Source organism: Heliangelus exortis, chromosome 1, assembly GCF_036169615.1.
Source record: "Heliangelus exortis chromosome 1, bHelExo1.hap1, whole genome shotgun sequence".
NCBI lineage: Eukaryota > Metazoa > Chordata > Aves > Apodiformes > Trochilidae > Heliangelus > Heliangelus exortis.
In genome coordinates, this window is record NC_092422.1 from 166,617,271 (window position 1) to 166,638,658 (window position 21,388).

Genomic DNA, 21,388 nt, shown 5'->3' on the forward strand with positions numbered 1-21,388 from the left:
TTTATGCAGCTTTTAGGTCTGATCTAGTATGCAGAAATTTCTCTCAAACTCCTAAAAAGCCAAAGTATGTCTCTGTAACGTTAACATTAAATGAGCTGGAATTCCAAGAATTTCAGGAGATGGTCAATACTAAATGTGGCAGTTGATTAAATTTTGGGTTTAGGCATAGTTTCTAGATTAAAGAGCTGCAGGGTGCCCATCTTTTAAACTGGAGTGATGAAGATCACCAAATTTATGACTATGCATTAAAGATGGTGGAAATATAAAGATTTTATGAAAACATTTATTCAGTAACAACAGAGCATTTAGAAACCAAGTCCCAGTCATACTGCACAGAATTAAATGTTGATTGAAATGTGCAGATCATTATTTGGAAAGTCTTCTGGTGCACTAAATTATCTTGCTGGAATAGCATGAGGAAACACAGTTCTTAAGCCTTGTTCATTTACTATATTTACTTCCATGGAAACTGGCTCCTGGAAGAAGTTCCAAAATTAATTGATAGATTTGGTAGAACTGCTCTTTCCACCAGCAGGGTGTGTGCAGACTGTAACACCTGGTGTTACAGATCAATCAGATGTTACCACAATTTTTAGCATTTTTTTTTCCTTTACAAATTAGCATTATAGCGATCTCTGTTCTGAAAGTCTCTATAAGCACGTTTTGCATCTTTTTTACTATGTGGGATTCTTCCAAAAGGTTCCAGATCATTGAAGCAGGCATCAAAAACTTCATCCACAGCTTTTTCTGCCGTTTCTTTGCTAACTTTTCTAACAGCCAGAATGGATCGAATTGCTCTGTCCCGTACACAAGTCTAAAGTGGGGATCAGATAAAGAAAATCTGTTATTAGTAGAATAAATATTTTCCTTCCAGATTTTATCAAGTATTAGCTACTAAAAACCACAATAAGTTTGTAGCACAGAAGAGTCAAACAATGCCTGTAATAAGTAGTAACAGACATTTTTGTTTCATCCTGTGTTGACTTTGTGTTTTAGTTTTCCATATGCATATAAACTATCAGATAAGTAACAGACATTCCTGAGGACAAGAATTAAAATAAAAATATGGTATTTGCTGTAGCTATCAAGTACTTGTACAACGTGACTTGAACACAAGTGTAAGTATGTCAGAATGAAACAGACATAAGTATCAGTATTTTTCCAACTGAAATCCTATAAAATATAAATAAATTACTCCTCTACTGGCCTTCATTTGATATCTCTCTTCATGGCAACTTTTTCTTACACGTTTGTCTACTAAAAGATAAAAAAAAAAAGATGTAAATTGCCTCATCTACAAGCTATACCTTTGTCATCCTCCTTCCTTCAGTTTTCATTACAGTTTTACCCACTTACAGTGGCACTTCCACTATACTTCCTGAAAACCCTCTTTTTTCTTTGGTTTTCATTAGCCATCCATTGTCAGTGGTAATGCTCTATATTATGACTAACTAGTCAGGAATTTCACTGCAACAAAAACAATATGGAAAAAAATTACCATGAATCATTAAAGGTTATTATAGGTTGACTAACAGAAGGCATCAGGTCCATGGCATCTATTTTTTTTCCACTATTTAGGTGTAACGGGTCAAGATGGCTCATAAAAAAATCAGTATACTTTAGCATCTACAGTCTTTACCTGGTGGTGTCCTTTTAATCCAAATTTAAACCTGGCTATCTCATTCATCAATGTACAGTCACCACTGAGATTAGCAGCTCGAATCTATTGAAAAAAAAAAGCCACACAGTCTGAGAATCACATGGAAATAAAAGGCAAAAAAAGGTAATGGAATTTTTCTTCAATATCTTACTGATGACTACCGGTAGAGAATGTTCCCAGGACTACTCCTACCTTTTGAGAAAATCTTACCCTTTATATCCACCCTCTCAGCCTCAATGAACTTCAAAATATTATTATGAAACCTGTAAATTCCTCTAGGGACCAAGCCTCACATATACCAATAGTTAAGTGAATGAGCAGAAGAGATACTACATGTATGTGTATATATATGAACTGTGAAAAGAACATGGAAAGTAAATATTCTCCCCAATATGAATCAGAAGCTGATCCAAGAGTCAAGTAGAAAGGCAAATACCTTTTAAAGACCCATATGCTTCAGGAAAAGTCACATTAAAATAAGTTTTATCTTCTGAATTCTCTTGCCCTGTTTACTGTAATTTCTTTTGTCTGCCAACTGCTCTGCACCCTATGCCCTCAGTTAGAAAACACAAACTAAAATTAAAGTTCCTATAACTAAGTAACCAAGTGAGAATAAATAAATGGAAAATGAAAAAATGTAAGTACTAAAAAACTGGCAAAAAATGGTAAACACCTCAAAAGAAGTATCAAAAAACCTCAAGCAAAAAATAATCTCAAGAAGAGCAAGAATAAGCACCATCTCATTTTATATATGTTATGGTCTCCAATTTTATGTTTGACGCTTACTTGCTTTATTCTGCACTATGTGAATATTTAAGACAAAAAGTAGATGATGGTTAATAATTCTGAATTACTCTATTTGGTTTATGTGGCAAGATGTTGGAAGCAGGGGCCTGCTGTGGTGGCTCCTGTGAGAGGACACAAGAGGCTGCCTCAGTGTCAGAATTCTGTGCTATTTAAACATGAAACATCCCTAATAACCAGCAGCAATTAATATAATGACAATTAGAAGCATTTTAACTTACCTCTGAACAAGCTAAATGTTTGACATTTTTAAACCAGTCAACATGTGCACGGCAGTGATCAAAAGCATGAATCAACTCATGTGTGACCACCCGGTTCATGTGGGATTGCTGGTGAATGTTGTTCTGACACAGAACAATCTGTGGAAATAAAAATATAGGTAGACCTTTCACCAAATTCCAACATTTTCCTTATTTTTCAGAGGCCTAGACAGTAACACCCACAGCATGCAAGACTCTTTAAATCATAGAATGGCTAGGGTTGGAGGGGACCTTAAAGATCATCCAGTTCCAACCCCCAAATCAGTGTTTTTCAACACAAACAGCCTCCTGAAAAGCAGTGTACTAGGTCTCATACCATGGCATATCTTTCGTTTATCTTGTTTACATGACTTGAACTCAGATATCACCATTTGAGGATTTAACCCTAGTAAAAAACACTAAAAAAAAATTGCATTCCTTTGAAAGAAGACCATGTCCAGTGCCCACCTGAGATGTGGCAGAATCAAAGCCTCCACTGACACAGCCATCACAGTTTTCACAGGAAAAATGACGGTCATTGAAGACAGTGCTGAAAGGCCCAAACAAATGATGTAATAGGGAATAATTTTAAACAGACCCTAATGCCAATGTAATAGTGATGCTGCTACACAGAAAAAGATGAAATAGTTTACATACCAACCAGAATGCTTCATAGCCTCGAGAAGGAGCTGAGCATATGGATCTAGAAAAACATTGCTGCAATCAATTTCTCTAGACAAAAGTTTTCAAAGTCATCTATAATCAAAATATAAAGACAGTCAAGGAAAAAAAAAAAAAGCACTACATATGCAAATTTATAAGTTGCAGTATTTAACACTAATCCAATGCAACTGACCTCTGCTACAGCTCAGGCTACATAAAGTCATATAGAGTCGTGATATGGAAACAGGATATATCCTGAACTATTCAGGAATATGGTACTTTTGACCTTACTGGATACTAGTATATGTAAACTGAGGGGTCTATAGTGACAACCGTTTTCACAGACAACCCTACCCAGTGAAAAGGGCACAAATGAACCAGAAATCAACAAATCTCCGTTTTCCAAGAGAAGACAAGGCCCTTATGATAGGAAAAAAACCCCAAACAAACCAATGCTGCGAGTAACATTTGAAAGTGTATTTTCCTTGTCTTAACCTTAAATCAGCGTGTTCACCAAGCAGCAGCCCCAATCCCTCCGGCTGCTCGGGCCCCGTCCCGCCGCCCCGGAGGCGGGGAGCGGGGGAACAGCGGAAGGGCAGCAGCTCCCGCCCCGAGACCCGGCGGACCAAGGTCACCGCCCCAGCCGGACCCGCTTCCACCGGGGCGCCCTCCGCTGCGCCAGGGCCGGGCCGGGCCAGCCGGGAATGCGCTTACTCGTGTCCAGGGTGATCCTCAGCATCACCTGGCATTTGTTGTGGAAGGTGAAGAGGCTGCGGACCAGAAAGCTCTGCGGCTTTTTGTTCCGGTCCGGGAAGAGCCGATAGCCGAAGTCATCCTCCTCTTCCTCCCCCACCTTCTCGGCCACCGGTGGAGTTGCCTCCCCTTGCTCCATGGCAGATCCTGACCCCTCCCCCCCGCGCCCGCCGGCCACCGTCCCCAGCAGCGGAGCAAAGGGCAGGAGGCCCGGCAGCACCAATGGCCGGGCCAGCTCCCCTCGACGTCAGGCTGCGGGGGCAGGGCCAGGCGGGGCGGAAGGCAGCGGCGGGCGAGCCGTACGGCGAAGCGGGGCGGAGCGCAAGCGTTGTCTGTCCCAGCGCTGGCTGCCTCTGCTCCCGCCCCTGTCGCCGCTGCTGCCGTGGGGCCGCTGGGCCTCGGGGACTGTCCTGCAGTGGGGCCGCGGGGCCGCGCTGCATTCCGGAAGGCGGCTCGGCCGTGTCGGGAGGGCGTGCGGCGGCGGTGGCGGCAAGAGGCGGGACCCGGTACAGGTGAGACCGCGGCGGGCAGGGATGAGGCGAAGGGGATGTGCGGCTCCGACCCGTCCCGTGGCGCAGTCGGCGCGGTGCCGCCTCGACGCAGGCAGCCCGGTCTCTCGGAGTGGGGAGGCGAGGGGGAGCCCACGCTGCAGGGCAGCGTTTGTGTCATTCTGTGCCGCAGCTCAGACGGGACCGGCTTTGCCTCGGCGGCCTGTTCCGGGAGGACCCGAGCCTCCTGCGGCGCGGCCTCGGGGCCGGAGTAGGGCCTCGCTCCCGGAGCGGGCCTGAGGTGCCGCTGGGTGCCGGCCGGACCTGGGACGAGGCAGCCCTGGGGTGTTGGGAGGAGGAAAGGAGGCGCTGAGGGTGACATGGAGACTGCCTGAAAGAGCTTAAGAGCCGGACGGGTGAGGAAAACAAATTCCAAGAGATCGCAGTGTAGTTTGGCGCATCTTTTGAAGAGCCTTGTTCTAGGTGCTTGACCTTGTTGTATTAGACTTTGGGGAATATCTGGTGTGTCTATGCACACGTTTCATGGAATTAACTGACTGAATTAACAGCTACACCTGTACTCCGTATGGATGTAGAGGCCAACAGCATCCTGACTTGTGTCAGAAACAGTGTGGCCAGCAGGAGTAAGGAAGTGATTGTCCGCCTGTACTCAGCGTTGGTGAGGCTGCACATCGAAGGCTGTTCGGTTTTGAACTCCTCACTACAAGGACACTGGGGTGCTGGATGTGTTCAGAGAAGGGCAGCAAAGGTGGGAAAGGGTGTGGAGAACAAATCCTGTGAGAAGAGGCTGAGGGAACTGAGTTTGCTAAGCCTGGAGAAAAGGAGGCTGAAAGGGGAAACCCTACAGCCATCTGAAAGAAGGTTCTAGGGAGGTGACTGTTGGCCTCTTTTCCCAAGGAAAAAGTAACAGCACAAGAGGAAATGGCCTCAGGTAGTGTTAAATTTTTAATCATTCTGTCATCTGGGAAATGCTGCAGAAATTTTTTGAAATTTTTACCAGTTTCAGGGTTATCCTTGATTTATTGGGCTTTTTACCTTTCACTTAGTCAAGAAAACATGATGGTTTGTTCTGATAGATATTGCTTTGTCTAAATAACACGGTTCTCATAATTTTTTCAAAGATGTTGAGATTGTGTTTCTTCTTAGTCTCTTAATATTCCTGATGTGCCATTGGGAAGCCTGTTGTGCATCTAAGTCAGACTTCAGGAAGCTAGATTCCTTCAGTACATACTTTCAAGTTCTTTTTAGAAAAGTTTTTTTCTTTGAAATTTGGCAGATTACAATGAGTTCACCTAATAAAGCACTAGAACTACAGCTGCACATGAAGCAAAATGCTGAAGAGCTTCAGGATTTTATGAGAGAATTGGAGAGCTGGGAAAAAGATATTAAAGAAGTGGATTCTGAATTAAGGAAACAGAGTGGTGTCCCAGAAGAGGTAAAAATCACAAGTCCAGTGTCAGTGTTAACTCAGCTATTCATAATGTGATACTGTTTATAGTAATTGATATTTTGCTTCAGCAAAATTACACATTGACTTAAAAGGCCAAATTGAAGGTAGGAGCTGATCTGTTCCTCATCTGAAGCAGCCCAAAGATTTCTCTGTAAACTGTTCCTCTACCAGAGCTACGGAGCAGTAGCCTCTGGAGGTGATGGGGCCATTAAATTTTTAATTAGTTCCAGGTAGATCTAGGAGAATATTTCTGTTTGCAGCATCATTATTACTTAGTGCTGACTTTTAATGTGTTGGTGTGATACTCTATAGAGAGTTGTCTTCTAAAACTTAACTTTGTATCATACGTATAATATTTGCTATTATAATGAAAGATTTATACTTGCCATCCTTAACAGTTTCATAGATTTCATGAGAAGAGTTTGCTGAATGGATTTCTAAAATAAAACTAGCCAGTAGATAGAGATACTGTATCTAGATATGCTATAGATTCTTCAATACAAGGAACTTTCAGACATATGTTTTACAGTAAACTACTTAATTCAATTTAGAATTTGCCACCGATTCGAAACAAGGCTTTCAAGAAAAAGAAGAAAAGCAAAAGTAAAGTCCCTTCAAAGATAACCACTGAGGAAAATAAGAAAAACAAGATCAAGTCTTACGATTATGAAGCATGGGGAAAACTTGATGTGGTGAGTCAGATATTTGCTTACTAACTTAGTCTTGTTCCCAGTTGAATCTGCCTTAAATAAGATTTTCCTTACAGTGCAGAGAGTTCAGTCCACATATCACCATCTTACTGTGCTGGGTATTGTGTGAATGTAGAAAGTAGCTTTCTTCCAAAAAGGCTAGGTGTTTAAAATTTGGAATATTTAGGAATACTGATTTTCCATTGACTGTGCTCTCATCCAGCAGATTGAATTTGACTTCAAGGAAAAAGAATTGGTTTAATGACAGATCTATTAAAAGGCCATAGTTGTAATAAATCCAGATAGCAGTATTAGAGGGTAGATCTCTTATTTTTGAAGGGTGAAATATTCCTTGTTAAAGAGAATTTAAGCAATGGAGACTTTTAAAAATGCACTACTAATTCTACTGAAGTCTTGCTTGATCTGTTTTGTATTGTCAGATTATAACGAAAATCGTTTATTTTTGTCTGATTCCAGGATAAAATACTTGAAGAACTTGATAAAGAAGATAGTACTCATGATTCTGTATCTCCAGAATCAGACTCTGAGGAAGATGGAATCCGTATAGATGCAGAAAAAGCTCTTGCAGAGAAGGAAAAGGTTATAGAATTATAACTGTTTTACTCAGTATTGGGGTCATTTCAGCATAGTATTATTATTAACAATCTGCACTAGGCTAAGTTAGTTGTATGGCAGTGTCTTTATTTCTGAGAAACTCCTTTGTTAACAGTCACCTAACTGTCAGTCCATACTTTTCTTCAGCAGAGTTACTTAGGGCTTTTTAGTTGTCTGCATGGATGACATCTGACTTTCCCTACTGCTGTAAAAATTTTCTGATGATGTATGATGTGCAGTCTGGGCTCAGAAATATAGATGTCTTTGACCATTACCATCTTGGTTTCAGTGAAGCAGTTGAAGGCAAAAGTTGTGTCCCAAATGAGACAGAAATGAGACAGAAATGAGACAGAGTGTTTTCCTTTGAGATCCAAGTTACCCAACCTAGGTACCAAACCCACCCCAGTAATATAACCTTTTATAATTCTTTATAGCAACTTAAGCAACTATGTGTGTGCTTGTTACAGATTTCTTGAAATGACCAACAGTTATTGAGAGTCAGTATGTTATGAAACCATCTTATTACACAGAATCATTAGAAATATTTAATATAGGATATTTAGAAAAATTTAGTTAAAGGTTTTACAGTAAAGCAGTACCTTGTCAGAGATGTGAAATAAAAATCTTTGAATAATCTAAAATACAAACTTTGAATTTTTATGCCAAAAATTAGTAATATGTGTGTCAATGAACAGTAATTTCCTAATAAGACTTTCTTCTAATCACAGGGTAATAATTACTTTAAACAAGGGAACTTTGATGAAGCTATAAAATGCTACACTAGAGGAATGCATTCTGATCCATACAATCCAGTATTGCCCACAAACAGAGCATCAGCTTTTTATAGAATGAAAAAGTAAGGCTTGTATTGCTCAGTCTTTAATTTTTTTTTTCTTTTGAATGCTACCTTCACTTTTTTTGTCCAATCTTAAGCTTGATCATATTATTCATCATTGCATAGTACAGTCTGTGTTATTGTTGCAATCTGCTTTGCTGTTTAAAAGTAAAATAGGAATTGCCAAGGTAAGAAATCTTGTAGTTTGGTGGGTTTTTTCCTCTTCTTTCATGCTGAAAATTAACTGTCTTATGTTTTACAGTGTAATACTTAAAAAAAAACAAAGTGCAAAGTGCAGTATATAATTTGCCTTTCTGTGAGCTCTATTTCTATGACTTTAATTTATTTCAGGGGAAGAAAGTTTATAATTTTTTCTGTTGCAATAGAAATTGTTTTCCTATTTTCCTGTTTTAATGTGTTCTGAATTGAGGAATGTTTAAATAGTTGTTCTGTGCCCCTTCTGAAGCATGTAAAATTTCCTCTCTAAAGAGAAACCGTAAAGCTTCAAAGTAAATTAACTTGCTGAAGTTTTCAGTTTGCCACCTAGATGTGTCCAAACTAATTCAGTAATATTTTTCATAGATTTTCTGTTGCAGAATCTGACTGCAATTTAGCACTTGCTTTAGATAAAAATTACACAAAGGCTTATGCCAGAAGAGGAGCTGCTCGCTTTGCTTTGAAAAATCTTCAGGGTGCTAAAGAAGGTGTGTCTTTTTTAAATCCCTTCCTTAAAATACATATGAACTGTTCATCTCTGCTTGATTAAAGCTTGTGTGGTATTTTTATTTAGTAGGAGTTTATATTTCCTTTCCTGTAAACAAAGAAAGGAAATACCCTGTCACATGTACTTCTGGCAAGGTAAAATTCAAGCAGCAAGTCTAAGTGATTACTGTAGGTATTAGAACTTGTAGAATGATTCAGCTTTAAATGTCTTGGGGTAGTCTGCTCTTTGTAATGTCTTGGGCTTTTTAGGTAAATAGACAACAGGGTTATCTCAGAAGAATGCTTCTATATTATACTCTGGTTACCAGCCCATGGTTCCTACCTGAAACATTGTTTTCTGATCTTTTGATAGATTATGAAAAAGTTTTAGAGCTGGATGCAAACAACTTCGAAGCAAAAAGTGAACTGAAGAAAATTAATCAGGTAATAAGTTTAATAAAATTAATACACCCTGCTCAATTAATATCTGAATGAACTTATATTTAAAGCAAGAACTTAACATCTCATATTTTTTTTGGCAGTTGAGGTTCACTGAGGTCACAGTCTGTAATTGAGTTTCTTCTGGATTAACTGGCATGTATGCAAGAATCAGTGTAATGCTGGATTAGCAAACTGAGACTGGATCTGTGCACTAACATCTGTTTTTTTTTTAAAAATGTTCCCTCTGATTTTTTTTCTGCCTTCTGTATTAATGGGTTTTGTTCAGTTGTGCTTAGTATTTTGGTACAAGGTAGTCCTACGTATTAGAGAGAAGCCTGCTTGTAGGACTTCTGATTATTGTGGTCTGACAAACCAAAAAGTGGGTTTAAGCCTAGAAAAACATAATACTCTACTGCAAGTCTGATCCCTTTCATGACAGGGAGAGAATGTTGGTTGTAATGGCCTTAATAAACATAAACTTACCTGTAATTACTGTATGAGTATGCTCATATCTCTTCAACTGTCATCTTGAAAGTGCTTGAAAAACTTATTTTCAGAGTAAAGACTCAAATTTTCCAGTAACTGAAGCAATAAATGAGTTGTGAATTGGACTATGAATATACAGGTTCTGTGGGTCATTTTATATTGTGCTTCAGGAATTACATACTTACTGTATACCAAGTAATACTCTCACTCACAGCCCCTCAGAGAAATTGTCAGGAAGATTTAAGAATTTTCTCTTCTATTTGCGTTCAATTTACAACGCAGGCACTTTTAAAATGTGATTTTTGCAGATTTTTGCATCTTAAAAGTTTGGTATTCATCCTAACCTATGTTCTGAAAATATGCAATTGGGGGAAATACTTATTAAAGAAAAAAAATTACATCTCTGCAGGCTCTGTCATCAAGAGAAACTTCAGAACAGAAAGAGTCTGAAGGTGCAGTCAGACCAGGATTGACAGATGACGAGAAGAAGCGCATTGAAGAGCAGCAGCTCAAGCAGAAGGCTATTACAGAAAAAGATCTGGTAAGTCACAGGTTCTGGTGGAACAGGAGAGAACTAGAGAAAAAAAGTATTGTATTGTGCTGCTCAAGATGAGTACATTTAAACCTGATGCTGTCTTGAACTTCTTAAACTTAGGTTGAACATTAGAAAACTTAGGTTGGACATGTCCAACCTGATGTCCTAATGTCCAACCTAATAATTAGAAAGAATTTCTTTACTGAGAGGGTGATCAGACATTGGAATGGGCTGCCCTAGGAAGTGGTGGATTCTCCATCCCTGGAGATATTTAAAAAGAGACTGGATGTGGCACTCAGTGCCATGGTCTGGTAACTGCAGCGGTAGTGGATCAAGGGTTGGACTTGATGATCCCAGAGGTCCCTTCCAACCCAGCCAATTCTATGATTCTAGGAAATACATTGTTCTTGATGCAACCTTAATTTTTTCCTATTTTGGGCTCTATAGAGAGGGGAACAATGAGTTCTGTCTGGACAATCCTGAAGGAATAGTTATACAAGGTAGCTTTTACAGCCCAAATTGTATGTGTTGTTTTTCAAATATGTAGTAAAATAAGTAGAGATTGAGCTGCACTTTAAAAAGATACCATAGCTCCAGTATTTCATGCATTTTGACGTCTGCTTATCCAAGTAGAGTTGTGGACTGTTCTTTGTGTTTTCAAAGTTCTGATTACATGATGGAAAGTAGCTTTAAAAGGGCTTCAGGGAGTGCAGGCATCACTGATGACAAAAATTTATTTCTGGATATGTTGTCATGACTCAGTTGGTTTATTGATTTCTCCCTCTCCCCATTGTTGCAATTAAGAAATAACATCATCAACTAAAGCATAATTTTCCATGTGTTCTTTTAGCTAGCTATTTAACTTCTGACTTTTTATCAATATTCAGCTTTGCTGTACTGGTTGTAAGAGGTAGTTAGTAGGAAAGGGATGAAAGCATACATTAAGTAGGTAAAAGGAACAAAAGTTTGAAGAGGTCACAGAACAGAAATTTTTGTATAGTGCAATACTTCATTGGTAGCAGAGTTGACTCACTGTGGGCCTGTTCCTCACAGCATGGATCATAGATCTGTCAGGTCTGAACTTTGCTTTTTTGCCAAAGAAAGTGAGGTGAGTAGTAGTAAACATAGCACATGGCTTTGTATTAGTATAAGGAAGCAAAAGTTAATTTTGGTCTCTTGAAAACAGACAAACAAAAGTGGGTTTTTTTGTATGGATCATTAATTAAAAAATAATGACAACATTTTGGCCCCCATAATATTTGAGGATAACAGTTTCATGAATGTAGCAGGATAAAGACAGGTCTGAGCAGCACAGAAAATTGTTTTGAAAGGGGAATTGTAAAGGTTCAGCTGTTGTCAGCTTGTTTTTAAATTTCGTAAGCAGAGTGCGACTTGTCCTGCATATCAATCATAAGGATAAATCACAAGTTACAGATTTAAGTCTAAGTTTAAGCTATACAGTTATCAATTTTATTTTTTTCAATATTGAATTAGAAAAAGTTAAGGTTTTTTTTGTAGTTTACCTCCAGCTTGGTCATGAAGAAATATGCCATAAGTATCTGCCCTGATGTGGGTGTTGTATGCAATTCACCTTCTTATTTTGACCCTGTCTATTAAAAAGGATAAGAAAAGCTCATTGCACTAGATCTTTCTCAGCACTGTTTCTTTTAATGTAAATATTCCAGGGTAATGGTTATTTCAAAGAAGGGAAGTATGAGACTGCAATAGAATGTTACACCCGTGGTATAGTAGCAGATGGCACCAATGCACTTCTCCCAGCTAACAGAGCCATGGCCTATCTAAAGATTGAAAAGTAAGTAGCATTGTGTATGGTGTGATGTTTATTTCCTTATTTCCTGCCCAAAGTTTTATGTATTTTTTTACGGTAAAACCCATTCAGTTACTAAATGTTGCATTGTAAAAAGACGTGGATTATAACTTCTGGCTTCAGAGGTAATGGAGAGAAGCTTTTTTCTGGAAACTGTCATCTTTTAAAATACTTGCCTTTAACTCCACTACTCGAAGCATGTGTGTGTAGTTTATTTCTTTAATTAAACTTTTTAAAAATTAACCATTATCAGCAGGAAATGCATACATTCTGGCAACTGAGAAAAGCTCCATATGACTGTTTTTGAAGTTCACTATTTCTGAAATAGTTAAGGGCAAAAGCTATGATGCCAGTTTTCATTTTAAGGCTATGCAGTGTTTAAAGTGGACTGTGCTCTGGCAGTCTTTAAGTGTTTATTTTCACAGAGGAAGAGGATTTCTCTGTTATAAAAAAGAGACAGCAGTGTGTCAATCAAAAGATTTGACTTAGATTTCAAGGTGCTGAGAAATCATATGTTAATGTAAATATGTAAATATGTTAATTTAGCTTTGTGTATTTATATGTATATAGGTAAATAAGATAGGTCTTTACGGTTTAGTTGTTTCGGAAGCTCAGTCTTTTCAGTTGAAAAATGCCTCTTAAATGATTGTTAATTTTATACTACTCTTTTGCTGAGATATGAAGAGGCAGAAAATGACTGTACACAAGCTCTGCTCTTAGATGCTTCCTATTCCAAAGCCTTTGCCAGAAGAGGAGCTGCCAGAGTTGCTCTTGGAAAGCTGAAAGAAGCTATGCAAGGTATGACTTCAAATTATCCTCAGTGTGTTAGATGAGTACAAAGACATCCTGATTATTATTTTTTTTAATCTTCTAATAGCAAGTAAGTCAATTAAATTGACTAACTGAGGTTATCAGTGCAAAAGTTAAGAATGGTGGGGCTTTATTGTGTATAAAGCCTTTTTGTTGTTATTCACATGATCAGAAGACAGTCTTATTTGAAAACAAATTTATTTTTGCTTATGATAAATCTAAGAGTAGTTTGAAAAATGTGTTTAAAAGCTAGATCATGATATAAGAATTAGGATGGCTTACCTGCCTTTAATTATTTTAGAACCATTAAAGGAAAAGTAGTATTTTTAAAAATTTGCCAGGAGTACTTTTTAACTCGAAATATCTACACTTTTTGTTGTTTTCACTTAGATTTTGAAGCTGTTCTGAAGCTGGAACCTGGAAATAAACAAGCAATAAATGAACTCGCTAAAATAAAGAATGTAGGTATACTTGCAGTTTTGGGGGGGTTTTTTGTAAGCTGACAGTAATAGAATATTTTCATTCTCTATTACATCATTTTTAACATAGCTTAAAGTTATTTTTCAAAATTCTGATCTTTTGGACAACTCTACTGTTTTTTTCAGGAATTAGCTGAGAAAGAACAGCAGACTCATCAAGAATATCCTGCAGTTTTGATAAAAGAATCAGAAATTAAAAATATAGTGAAAGTCACTACTAATCCATTGCACCTGAAATTTACAGTAAGTTGATTTGGTTTTTGAATTTCTTTCTATACTGACACTAAAAGCAGAGCTTAAAGATAAAATCCACTTTTTTTTTTTATTTGTGTGTCTGTGAAATAAACATAACTTGCCTGTGGAAAACTGAAAATGGAGAGGTTTGGTAATTTTCAAGAACATAATTTGAAGAGGGGAGATTTAGGTAAGACATTAGGAAGAAATTCTTTCTTCTGAGGGTGGTGAGACACTGGCACAAGTTCCCCAAGGAAGTTGTGTCTGTCCCCTCCCTGGAAGTGTTCAGGGCTTTGAGCAACCTGGTCTGGTGGGAAGTGTCCCTGCCCATGTAGGGGGCTTGGAACTAGATGATCTTTAAGGTCCCTTCCAACCCAAACCATTCTATGATTCTATAATTCTCAAAAGAAACTTCATATTTTTGCTCTCATGTAGATCACTGCCTATCTGTGCTCAGTTCTATGTGCAAGAACCTGGTGTACTAAAAGATCAGTCTCAGCCCAGTGTCTTAATTGAAGTCTAAACTATGTTTTTCGTGCAGAAACTCACTTTCTGCTCCTCTTGAGCACAGATAATATGGCTGTCCTGAATAGCTGGATATTGGTTTTCAGGAAGCAATATTTTTGTACTCTGACTGGTTATAGTGAGATTAATGAATTACATACAACAAAAATATGATAATCCAGAGAGTAATACCAGGTTTCCTTGCGTCTGTATTTCTGGAACAGAAATGTTCATGTTCTGGACTTTTTTTTTGTTATTTTTACTGTTTTTCCTCCCCCTCACTAAATGGTGCTTCTTACAAGACCTGTGAAAGTGGTGCTAGGTGATGGTCAAAAGTAAAAGTGATCATGCAGAGATGAAGCAAGCTGAATAATTTTAGTTAGTTTGTCTTCCCTTGGTAGAATTAATTGCTTTATGATGTATGTAACTTGTCCTGTCAGCAGGGCTCAGTTACAGATATTTATCACCTCAAAATTTAAAGAGGTTAGGGGTAAGGCCTATATTATTGGATGATGACTTGTTTAGCTAAATTACAGGGCTTGACCATGTCGGTCGAAATATGTGGTATTCCTTGCCCATTCAACCTTAGAAGAGGAAAAAAACTTTTTTTAAAATTTATTATTACTGAAAAAAATGGATGCAGATCCTCCAGAATACAGACACTAAGGTTTATGAGGGGTAAGCAGTAAAATGATCGTATAAGGCTTCCCACACAAGGTCATGAAGTGTCCTTTTTTGCCACTTATCTTCACTGAAAGTATCTTCCATGTGCAGCACTGCAGATGAAACTGGTTATCATGAGGTTATTTAAAATTAAACACAGCTGTTTATCTGGACCCTGTATATACACTGATGTTGAGGCTACACACATGACATTGAGGTATGTATTCTGTTTAGACACCTTTGCAAAGAGTACCTATTGAAGAAATTGATGGTGACCCACCAAATAGTGATTTTCCCAGCACTGCTTCTTCAGTCAGTAACTTGAGGAATTCCGTGAGTGCCAAAGCAACAGAGAACCTAGATCAGGATGATCATTTGACTGCAATGGACATTCCAAAAGCAAAGCACTTGAAAATAGAAGAAATCAGTGATACATCACCATTACAGTAAGTATAAAAATTCTGATGCTCTTTTTCTAAAATTAATATTAGTTTTCAGAATATTCTGCGTTTTTTTGACGCATCAAACATATTTGGAAAATTTGAATTAAAAACAAAATAGTGAAATAAATGATACTTCTTACATTTTTGCCTCTTTGATCATGTAGTGGTTGAGACAATCTATTTTGTGTCAGATGGAAAATCAGTCTTGTTCTTACATTTCAAATTTGAATAGATTCATAATCTTTTCCTGCATGTCATAGTTTCTTTGTGTACTTCATCTTCCCTAGCTGTGATTTTTATTTGTCATATTTTAGACTTAATTTTGAGCAAGGTTAAAATATTTTTTGCACACCAGTTGTGTGAGAGAAAAGGAAGAGATAGGTGGTAGCATCACCACTCTTTCTGCCAGTCAGGCAGCTGATAGCTTCAGGTTTGCTAAAAGTTCCCAAGTCCCACTGTGTTAGCCAGGCAAATTCAGCTGTGGCTGGCTGAAAGGAGGCTGAAGTGTAGAAGCTACTATCCTAACTTCATTTCTGCCAAATGTTGGAACTTTACTTCTTGTCTTCTTAAGAAAGCTCTATATATATCAGCAGAGTCTCATTCTGTTAATAGTAAATCCATTTAATGGAATTCTGATTGAAAAATTTCTATGAGAAACACCCTCCCACACATTCCTTTTCCAACTCAGTAAGATGGATTTGCTATGAAGTTTTGAAGTAAAAAGTGTATTTCTTAAACTTTTTATAAACTTCTGAAACAACTTAAATGACATATTATACAACAAAAAAATAGCTCCACTGTAATCAGTGTTGAAAGTGGTTTGGTCATTTGACATGGCTGGTTTTTTGCAGCACGAAATTGCAGAAAATACTTTTTCTTTGCAGCTGTGCATGGTAGCAATCTATAGTTTTTCCCAGAAACAAAGTAGAGAAAGAAATACCAAATACTTGTCAGTATTTGCAGCTGTGGGGTTTTTTCTAATAGAAAACATGAATCAAATATAAAGCCTCTGTTACTTGAGACTTTTTTTTTTTTTTTAGACACCTGCTTAAATTAAGATGCATAATTTTTAAAAAATTATAGCATTTAGCTTTTTAGTGAATTGAAAGACCTTCAGTTAGGTCTCAGTGTAGGATTTCTTTAAATGTTTTCTTGATTATGCTTTTCAAAAATCTCTCTGCAGGCTTCCTTCTAGAGTGAAAGGAATTTCATCAGTGTTGCATCCATCTTCCCCTGTGAACAACCAGAGAGAAAAAGAAATCAAAAGATCTTTTAGCTCTGCTTCTCCAGTCCCTGCCATTCCTGCAAATTCTTTCCAGCTTGAGTCTGACTTCAGGAAGTTGAAAGACTGTCCAGAAAATATGTACTTGTATTTGAAGGTATGAAACAGTATTTTTTGACAGTGCTTGGACAGTTTCTTCAGCTGATACTGAACACCACAAACTTAGATGGAAAGGGTAGCTATGTTTAGAGTGTCTTAACAGTGTACAGCAGTACCTTTCTTTAATTGCTCTCACATAATATTAATTAGTTGATTTAAATGGGAGTGTTCCTCCTTGCATGCCTGAGTTTTCACTCAACCTCACTTTGAGTAAGGTCTATGCAGGATTTTTCTCTTCTTTCAGACATAGGCCCTCTAGTGGGAGGTGTCCCTGCTCATGCAGGGGGGATAGGCTAGATGTTCTTTAAGGTCCCTTCCAACTCTAACCATCCCATGATTCTTAAAAGCCTTAAATTAACATTGGTAACCATGTTATATTCTAGTTTTTCAAATTAATAGAATCATAGAATGTCAGGTTGGAAGAGACCTCAAGGATCATCTGGTCCAACCCTTCTAATAATATTCGTGTGAGATGTCTCAGCACCCTGTCAAGCTGAGACTTAAAACTTTCAAAAGTGGGGGAATCTACCACTTCCCCTTGGAGACCATTCCAGTGTCTGACTGTCCTCACAGTAAAAAATTTTCCTCTTTGTGTTCAAGCAGAATCTCACCAAGAGCCAACTGTCCATATATATATATTCATACAGGCAGTAATGGAATGCTTGTAGAATAATTAGACATAGCAACATTCTTATCTCTTTAAACTGAACAAATGCTTGAAACATTTCAATGTAATTATGCTTGTATGTATTTTGCAAAATAAATGCTTAAAATGCTTTTTAAATAGAATTTAGTAGCCATCATAATGAAAAAAAAATAATATTCAACATAAAATACTTTGTTGTTTTTTTATTTGGTTGTTTTCATACACATAGTAGTCCAAAGACATTATAAAAATATATTTCTAATTCTCATGACTCACCTACATTTTTTTTACTAAAAATTACCCTTTTTTATTTTTTCCAAAGCAAATAGAGCCTTCACTTTATCCAAAACTGTTCCAGAAATCCTTAGATCCAGACTTATTTATACAGATACTGAAAATCCTACATGATTTCTACATTGAGTAAGTTTAACTCCTTGGTTTTTTGTTTTTTTTTCCTCTTGTTCTGTATAATAATGATATTTGCATAAAGATCTCTGGATGCTAACTTTTTGCTTCATGGGTGAAAGAGGGAACAGGAAAGATGAGAGAGACAGGGAATACAAGGGAGAAAGAAAAGAGTTACATTGGTCTTTTAATTTCTTTTCCCTGAAGTCTTTAATATTGCTTGCAGCTACTGTATCTTTCTAATCAACAGTAATTATTTTTATATTTGTAATAATATTCTTCAGGAAAGAGGATCCATCGCTCATCCTTGAAATCCTCCAGAGGCTGTCTGAATTGAAAAGATTTGATATGGCAGTAATGTTTATGTCAGGCTCAGAGAAAAAAAGTAAGTAATTCGGTGTAATGTCTTTTTAAACTTAATCTGGGATACTGTGGAATCTAGGAAGAAATACTTCCAACTTAGTTCTATTCCCATTTGTTATTCTATGTAAAAATCAATTAAGATTAATTTGTTTTCTAGCTTGTTGTTTTAGAAGTTGATATGAATGTCATGTAATTTTTCTTAATCTTTTGATCCCTTATTAATTGTTAAGACATGAAAAACATAGCTAAATTCCCTTGGTTTTATCAGTGATATCACAGCATATTAGACTGATAAAGTAAACTGCTCTGGCATTTCAGTTTGTACAAAGTAATGAGTTTGTATGAAAGCTTAAATCTGAGATGCAAGGTATCCAAATGACACAGTTTGCACAATTTACAGCCATTTCTTGGCAATCCCAACTTTATTGTTGGTAAAAAGTATGCAGATGTCTCTAAACCCCTCGGCCTGGTCCTCTGACCTGTTGTCGAAACATCACTTAAATTAGTTAAAAGCAAGACATTTCTCTTAGATCAAATAATGTCAAATTTACTATCTATAGCTGAGTTTCAGTAATAACTATCACACTTTCAAATTTTTCATATTGCAATCTCCCTAAAAGAAAAGGACTTAAGTTTTACTTATTGAAGTGCAATGAAGTTCCCCTCATGAATTTCATTCATGCCTTTAACCTAATGTAAGCTTTATCTGGCATTAACTTCTGTGTTCTCCATTAATGACCTAATGTCAAGATAGTAAGCAAAATAAAACTGTTTTAGGGATTATATACCTGTTTAAGCAAGTATTCTTAGGCCGCCTGTGGGCATCAAAACAAAGTGAGAGCTTCCCTTTGCTGTTTTTTTTCATCCTTTCAATAATTCTAAAGCTTTACTTGCATTTGAGCTATCTATCCCAACCCTTACTCTCCCTGAGGAAAAAATTGAGCTAATTCATTTTAAGAGTGTGAATAACAAAAATAACAGTTAGTGTTGGGATTTTCTTTCACAGTTACACAGGTATTGTTCAATCATGTGAACCACATGGGATTGAAAGATACTTCTGTTGAAGAATTGAAGAAGAAATATGGCATTTTCTCTTAGTGAGATGACTGATGTTTAAATTTCTGTTGCTGTACTACTTTCATGTGGAAATCAGTTGAAGAAGCTTATGAAGACTGGAGTTTTGTTGCTTTTGTATAAGTATGAAACTGTTAAACTTGGTTTAGCCAAATGGCAAGTGCCTGAAGAGATTTTTATCTAGTGCTGCAGGTACATTTGCTTTCCAGCACCTGAAACAATACAGGCTTAGATTTTCTTTGCTGAAATCTGTTAGCCCAAAAAATAATTGGGCAGATTGGCATTCAGGATTAGGATTGTAGATAGAGATCTTTATTAAAAGAAAAAAATAAATTTATACATGTATTTGGTAAGACTCAAATTGTGTATATTACAATGTGCGTGGTTTTTATTTTAGAAAATAAACTGAATCTTGAAGATCCTTGAGTTTTTAAGGAGTAGTTTTAGTTTTATGAAGGTGCCTAAATCTTCTCTAAGGATACGCCACATCACAACATGATATATGCAAAGTGAACCTTAGATATAATGGCCAAAAAAAATCTAGAATTCTTTTACTTGAGTTTACTCAAAAGCTGAGTTTTAGCATTGACAGCTGAGATATTCCTGCAAACCTCAACTGAATGGCCAAGGAAACCAAACGCTTCAGAACTGACCTAAAAGTATAGGGAAAACCACATATTGTCTTCTTTGCAGAGCACTTCTAAAATATTCTGATGAAACTTCTCTTAAATCAGTTTGTAACCAGGTAAAGCCTTTAAGAAGCCTCAGAAAGCTAAGCAGAATAACTTTGCAGTATGAAGAAAATCAAAGTGTGCAATCACCTGAAATTCTTAGATAAGAAATAGTGTTAGGCCTAATAAGTTACACTGCTCGCATGACCAGAAGAAAGAAATAATAGCACTTGTTAAGTGTACTTTAAGATTTCACTGTAGTATCCTAATAGTGGTGTCTAAAAATTTGCCTGTTTCTCTAGGCCTGACCCTTACATCTTTCCTCTGCTGATACTAATACTCTGTCAGCTTGCTTTTGTGCAGCCCTTGTGCTTTACTGATTCTGCTCTGACTTACAGAAGCCTTCTGACATCAGTGCTTCTGTTTTGGTAGTTACAAGTTTTTTAAGAGGAATGATTAACAGCTATTGCATTCAAAAATACTTTCAAGATGGCCTGATAGGAAAAGTTATGAATGCTATCATCTTATGTAGTCAGTGTCAGAAAATTAATATTAAAATATTTGCAGCTCTCTGAAATCCTAGTTCAGATATAATCTGGTTAAAAAAAAAAAAAAAAAGCCACTGAGCTATGTCTTTGGGCTGGATAGCAGCTGTGATGAATGGAGCACTAGATCCTTTGGGTAGCTTCCTATTAGCCCTAAAATAGAGCAGTAGGAGAATAGCCAGGATTAGTGAGGAAATAGGAGAGCCTTCAATAACACTGTAGCTTATCCACAACATGAACACAAGGTGAACAATTACTGTGTCCCAAGTTACTTGAAGTAACCAAAGTAACTTTACACACCTTTGTAGAGAGAATACTTTCTTACAGACTCTTAAAAGTTATTCAGCCTGGAGTAGAGGAGCTTCTTGAAGGCTGTTGGATGAAAATGGGTGATTGTAATACCTGTTCTTGATGGTAAAAATAAGATTATAGTGGAAGGCTTTGAAAGCTGAAGGGCAGCAGTCCCCTATAAACTCCACTTCATCTGGTCTGCTATGTTTTTAATGAGAATAAGAATAAGAACATTTGGTTTCTGCTCCCACTCTTGCTTTTACAGAGATTTTTGTTCAAGATTTGTATGTGGTAAAGAGGGCTGACTGAGAGGAAGCTTTTCAAGCAGGTAGAACTGGGGGGGAGGATGAGTGGACTTCATTCGTGTTGCTGCTGAACTTAGGCCACCAGGATTTGTCTTTCAAGTGGCATTATGCTTTAGCCTTTTGCTTGTTATTTCTAGATGCAACATCTGATGATGACTTGCTGAGTCTCTGAGGTTACTTTTCAGTGCAAGATGGAGAGCAGAATGAGAGCATTCAGAGAACTGCTATCTTCACTTGCTCCAGGAGATGGCAGCATTTTTCCTGTCTAAATTGTTAGATTGCTGAATCTCTGAGAGTTTAATGAAACATGGAGAAATTTCATTGATCTGCAGTAAGTCAAGAATTCTTTTTAGGGAGAGAAAGGG

General features: G+C 37.4%; 2 protein-coding genes across 10 annotated transcripts; one reads left to right on the plus strand and one right to left on the minus strand.

The window, feature by feature from the left end:
* Positions 1-265: 265 nt before the first annotated feature.
* Positions 266-4,305, minus strand: ATP23 (ATP23 metallopeptidase and ATP synthase assembly factor homolog). 8 transcript variants are annotated; one of them, XM_071733535.1, is made up of 6 exons: positions 4,220-4,305; positions 3,361-3,406; positions 3,172-3,253; positions 2,686-2,823; positions 1,640-1,723; positions 266-814 (listed from the first exon to the last, which is right to left on the minus strand). In XM_071733535.1, exons 2-6 carry the CDS (start codon positions 3,375-3,377, stop codon positions 611-613), a joined length of 525 nt encoding a protein of 174 aa, XP_071589636.1. In that variant the 5' UTR covers positions 3,378-3,406; positions 4,220-4,305; the 3' UTR covers positions 266-610. The 8 variants fall into 8 exon arrangements, with proteins under 8 accessions (XP_071589636.1, XP_071589640.1, XP_071589635.1 ...); XM_071733539.1 differs by having other exon boundaries at positions 3,361-3,459; positions 4,220-4,272; XM_071733534.1 differs by having other exon boundaries at positions 4,081-4,258.
* On the plus strand, positions 4,257-19,632 carry RPAP3 (RNA polymerase II associated protein 3). Of its 2 annotated transcripts, none has more exons than XM_071733532.1 (17): positions 4,257-4,631; positions 5,905-6,063; positions 6,630-6,770; positions 7,245-7,367; positions 8,111-8,238; positions 8,800-8,921; positions 9,293-9,363; positions 10,256-10,387; positions 12,067-12,194; positions 12,886-13,007; positions 13,410-13,480; positions 13,625-13,741; positions 15,134-15,345; positions 16,526-16,721; positions 17,692-17,789; positions 18,059-18,159; positions 19,144-19,632. In XM_071733532.1, the coding sequence occupies exons 1-17, from the start codon at positions 4,257-4,259 to the stop codon at positions 19,233-19,235; spliced, it is 2,388 nt and encodes a 795-aa protein (XP_071589633.1). In that variant the 3' UTR covers positions 19,236-19,632. The 2 variants fall into 2 exon arrangements, with proteins under 2 accessions (XP_071589633.1, XP_071589634.1); XM_071733533.1 differs by lacking the exon at positions 4,257-4,631 and adding an exon at positions 5,188-5,376.
* The last annotated feature ends 1,756 nt before the right edge of the window (positions 19,633-21,388 follow it).

Excerpts from the sequence above, each read along its gene's own strand:
- RPAP3 (XM_071733532.1), top strand. The coding sequence starts at position 4,257 with ATGGCAGATCCTGACCCCTCCCCCCCGCGCCCGCCGGCCACCGTCCCC. Across the intron at positions 12,195-12,885 it reads GCCTATCTAAAGATTGAAAA|ATATGAAGAGGCAGAAAATG; the intron begins GTAAGTAGCATT and ends TCTTTTGCTGAG. Across the intron at positions 17,790-18,058 it reads CTACATGATTTCTACATTGA|GAAAGAGGATCCATCGCTCA; the intron begins GTAAGTTTAACT and ends AATATTCTTCAG.
- ATP23 (XM_071733534.1), bottom strand. The coding sequence starts at position 4,258 with ATGGAGCAAGGGGAGGCAACTCCACCGGTGGCCGAGAAGGTGGGGGAG. Across the intron at positions 2,824-3,171 it reads TTGATTCTGCCACATCTCAG|ATTGTTCTGTGTCAGAACAA; the intron begins GTGGGCACTGGA and ends TTATTTCCACAG. Across the intron at positions 1,724-2,685 it reads AACATTTAGCTTGTTCAGAG|ATTCGAGCTGCTAATCTCAG; the intron begins GTAAGTTAAAAT and ends TTTTTTCAATAG.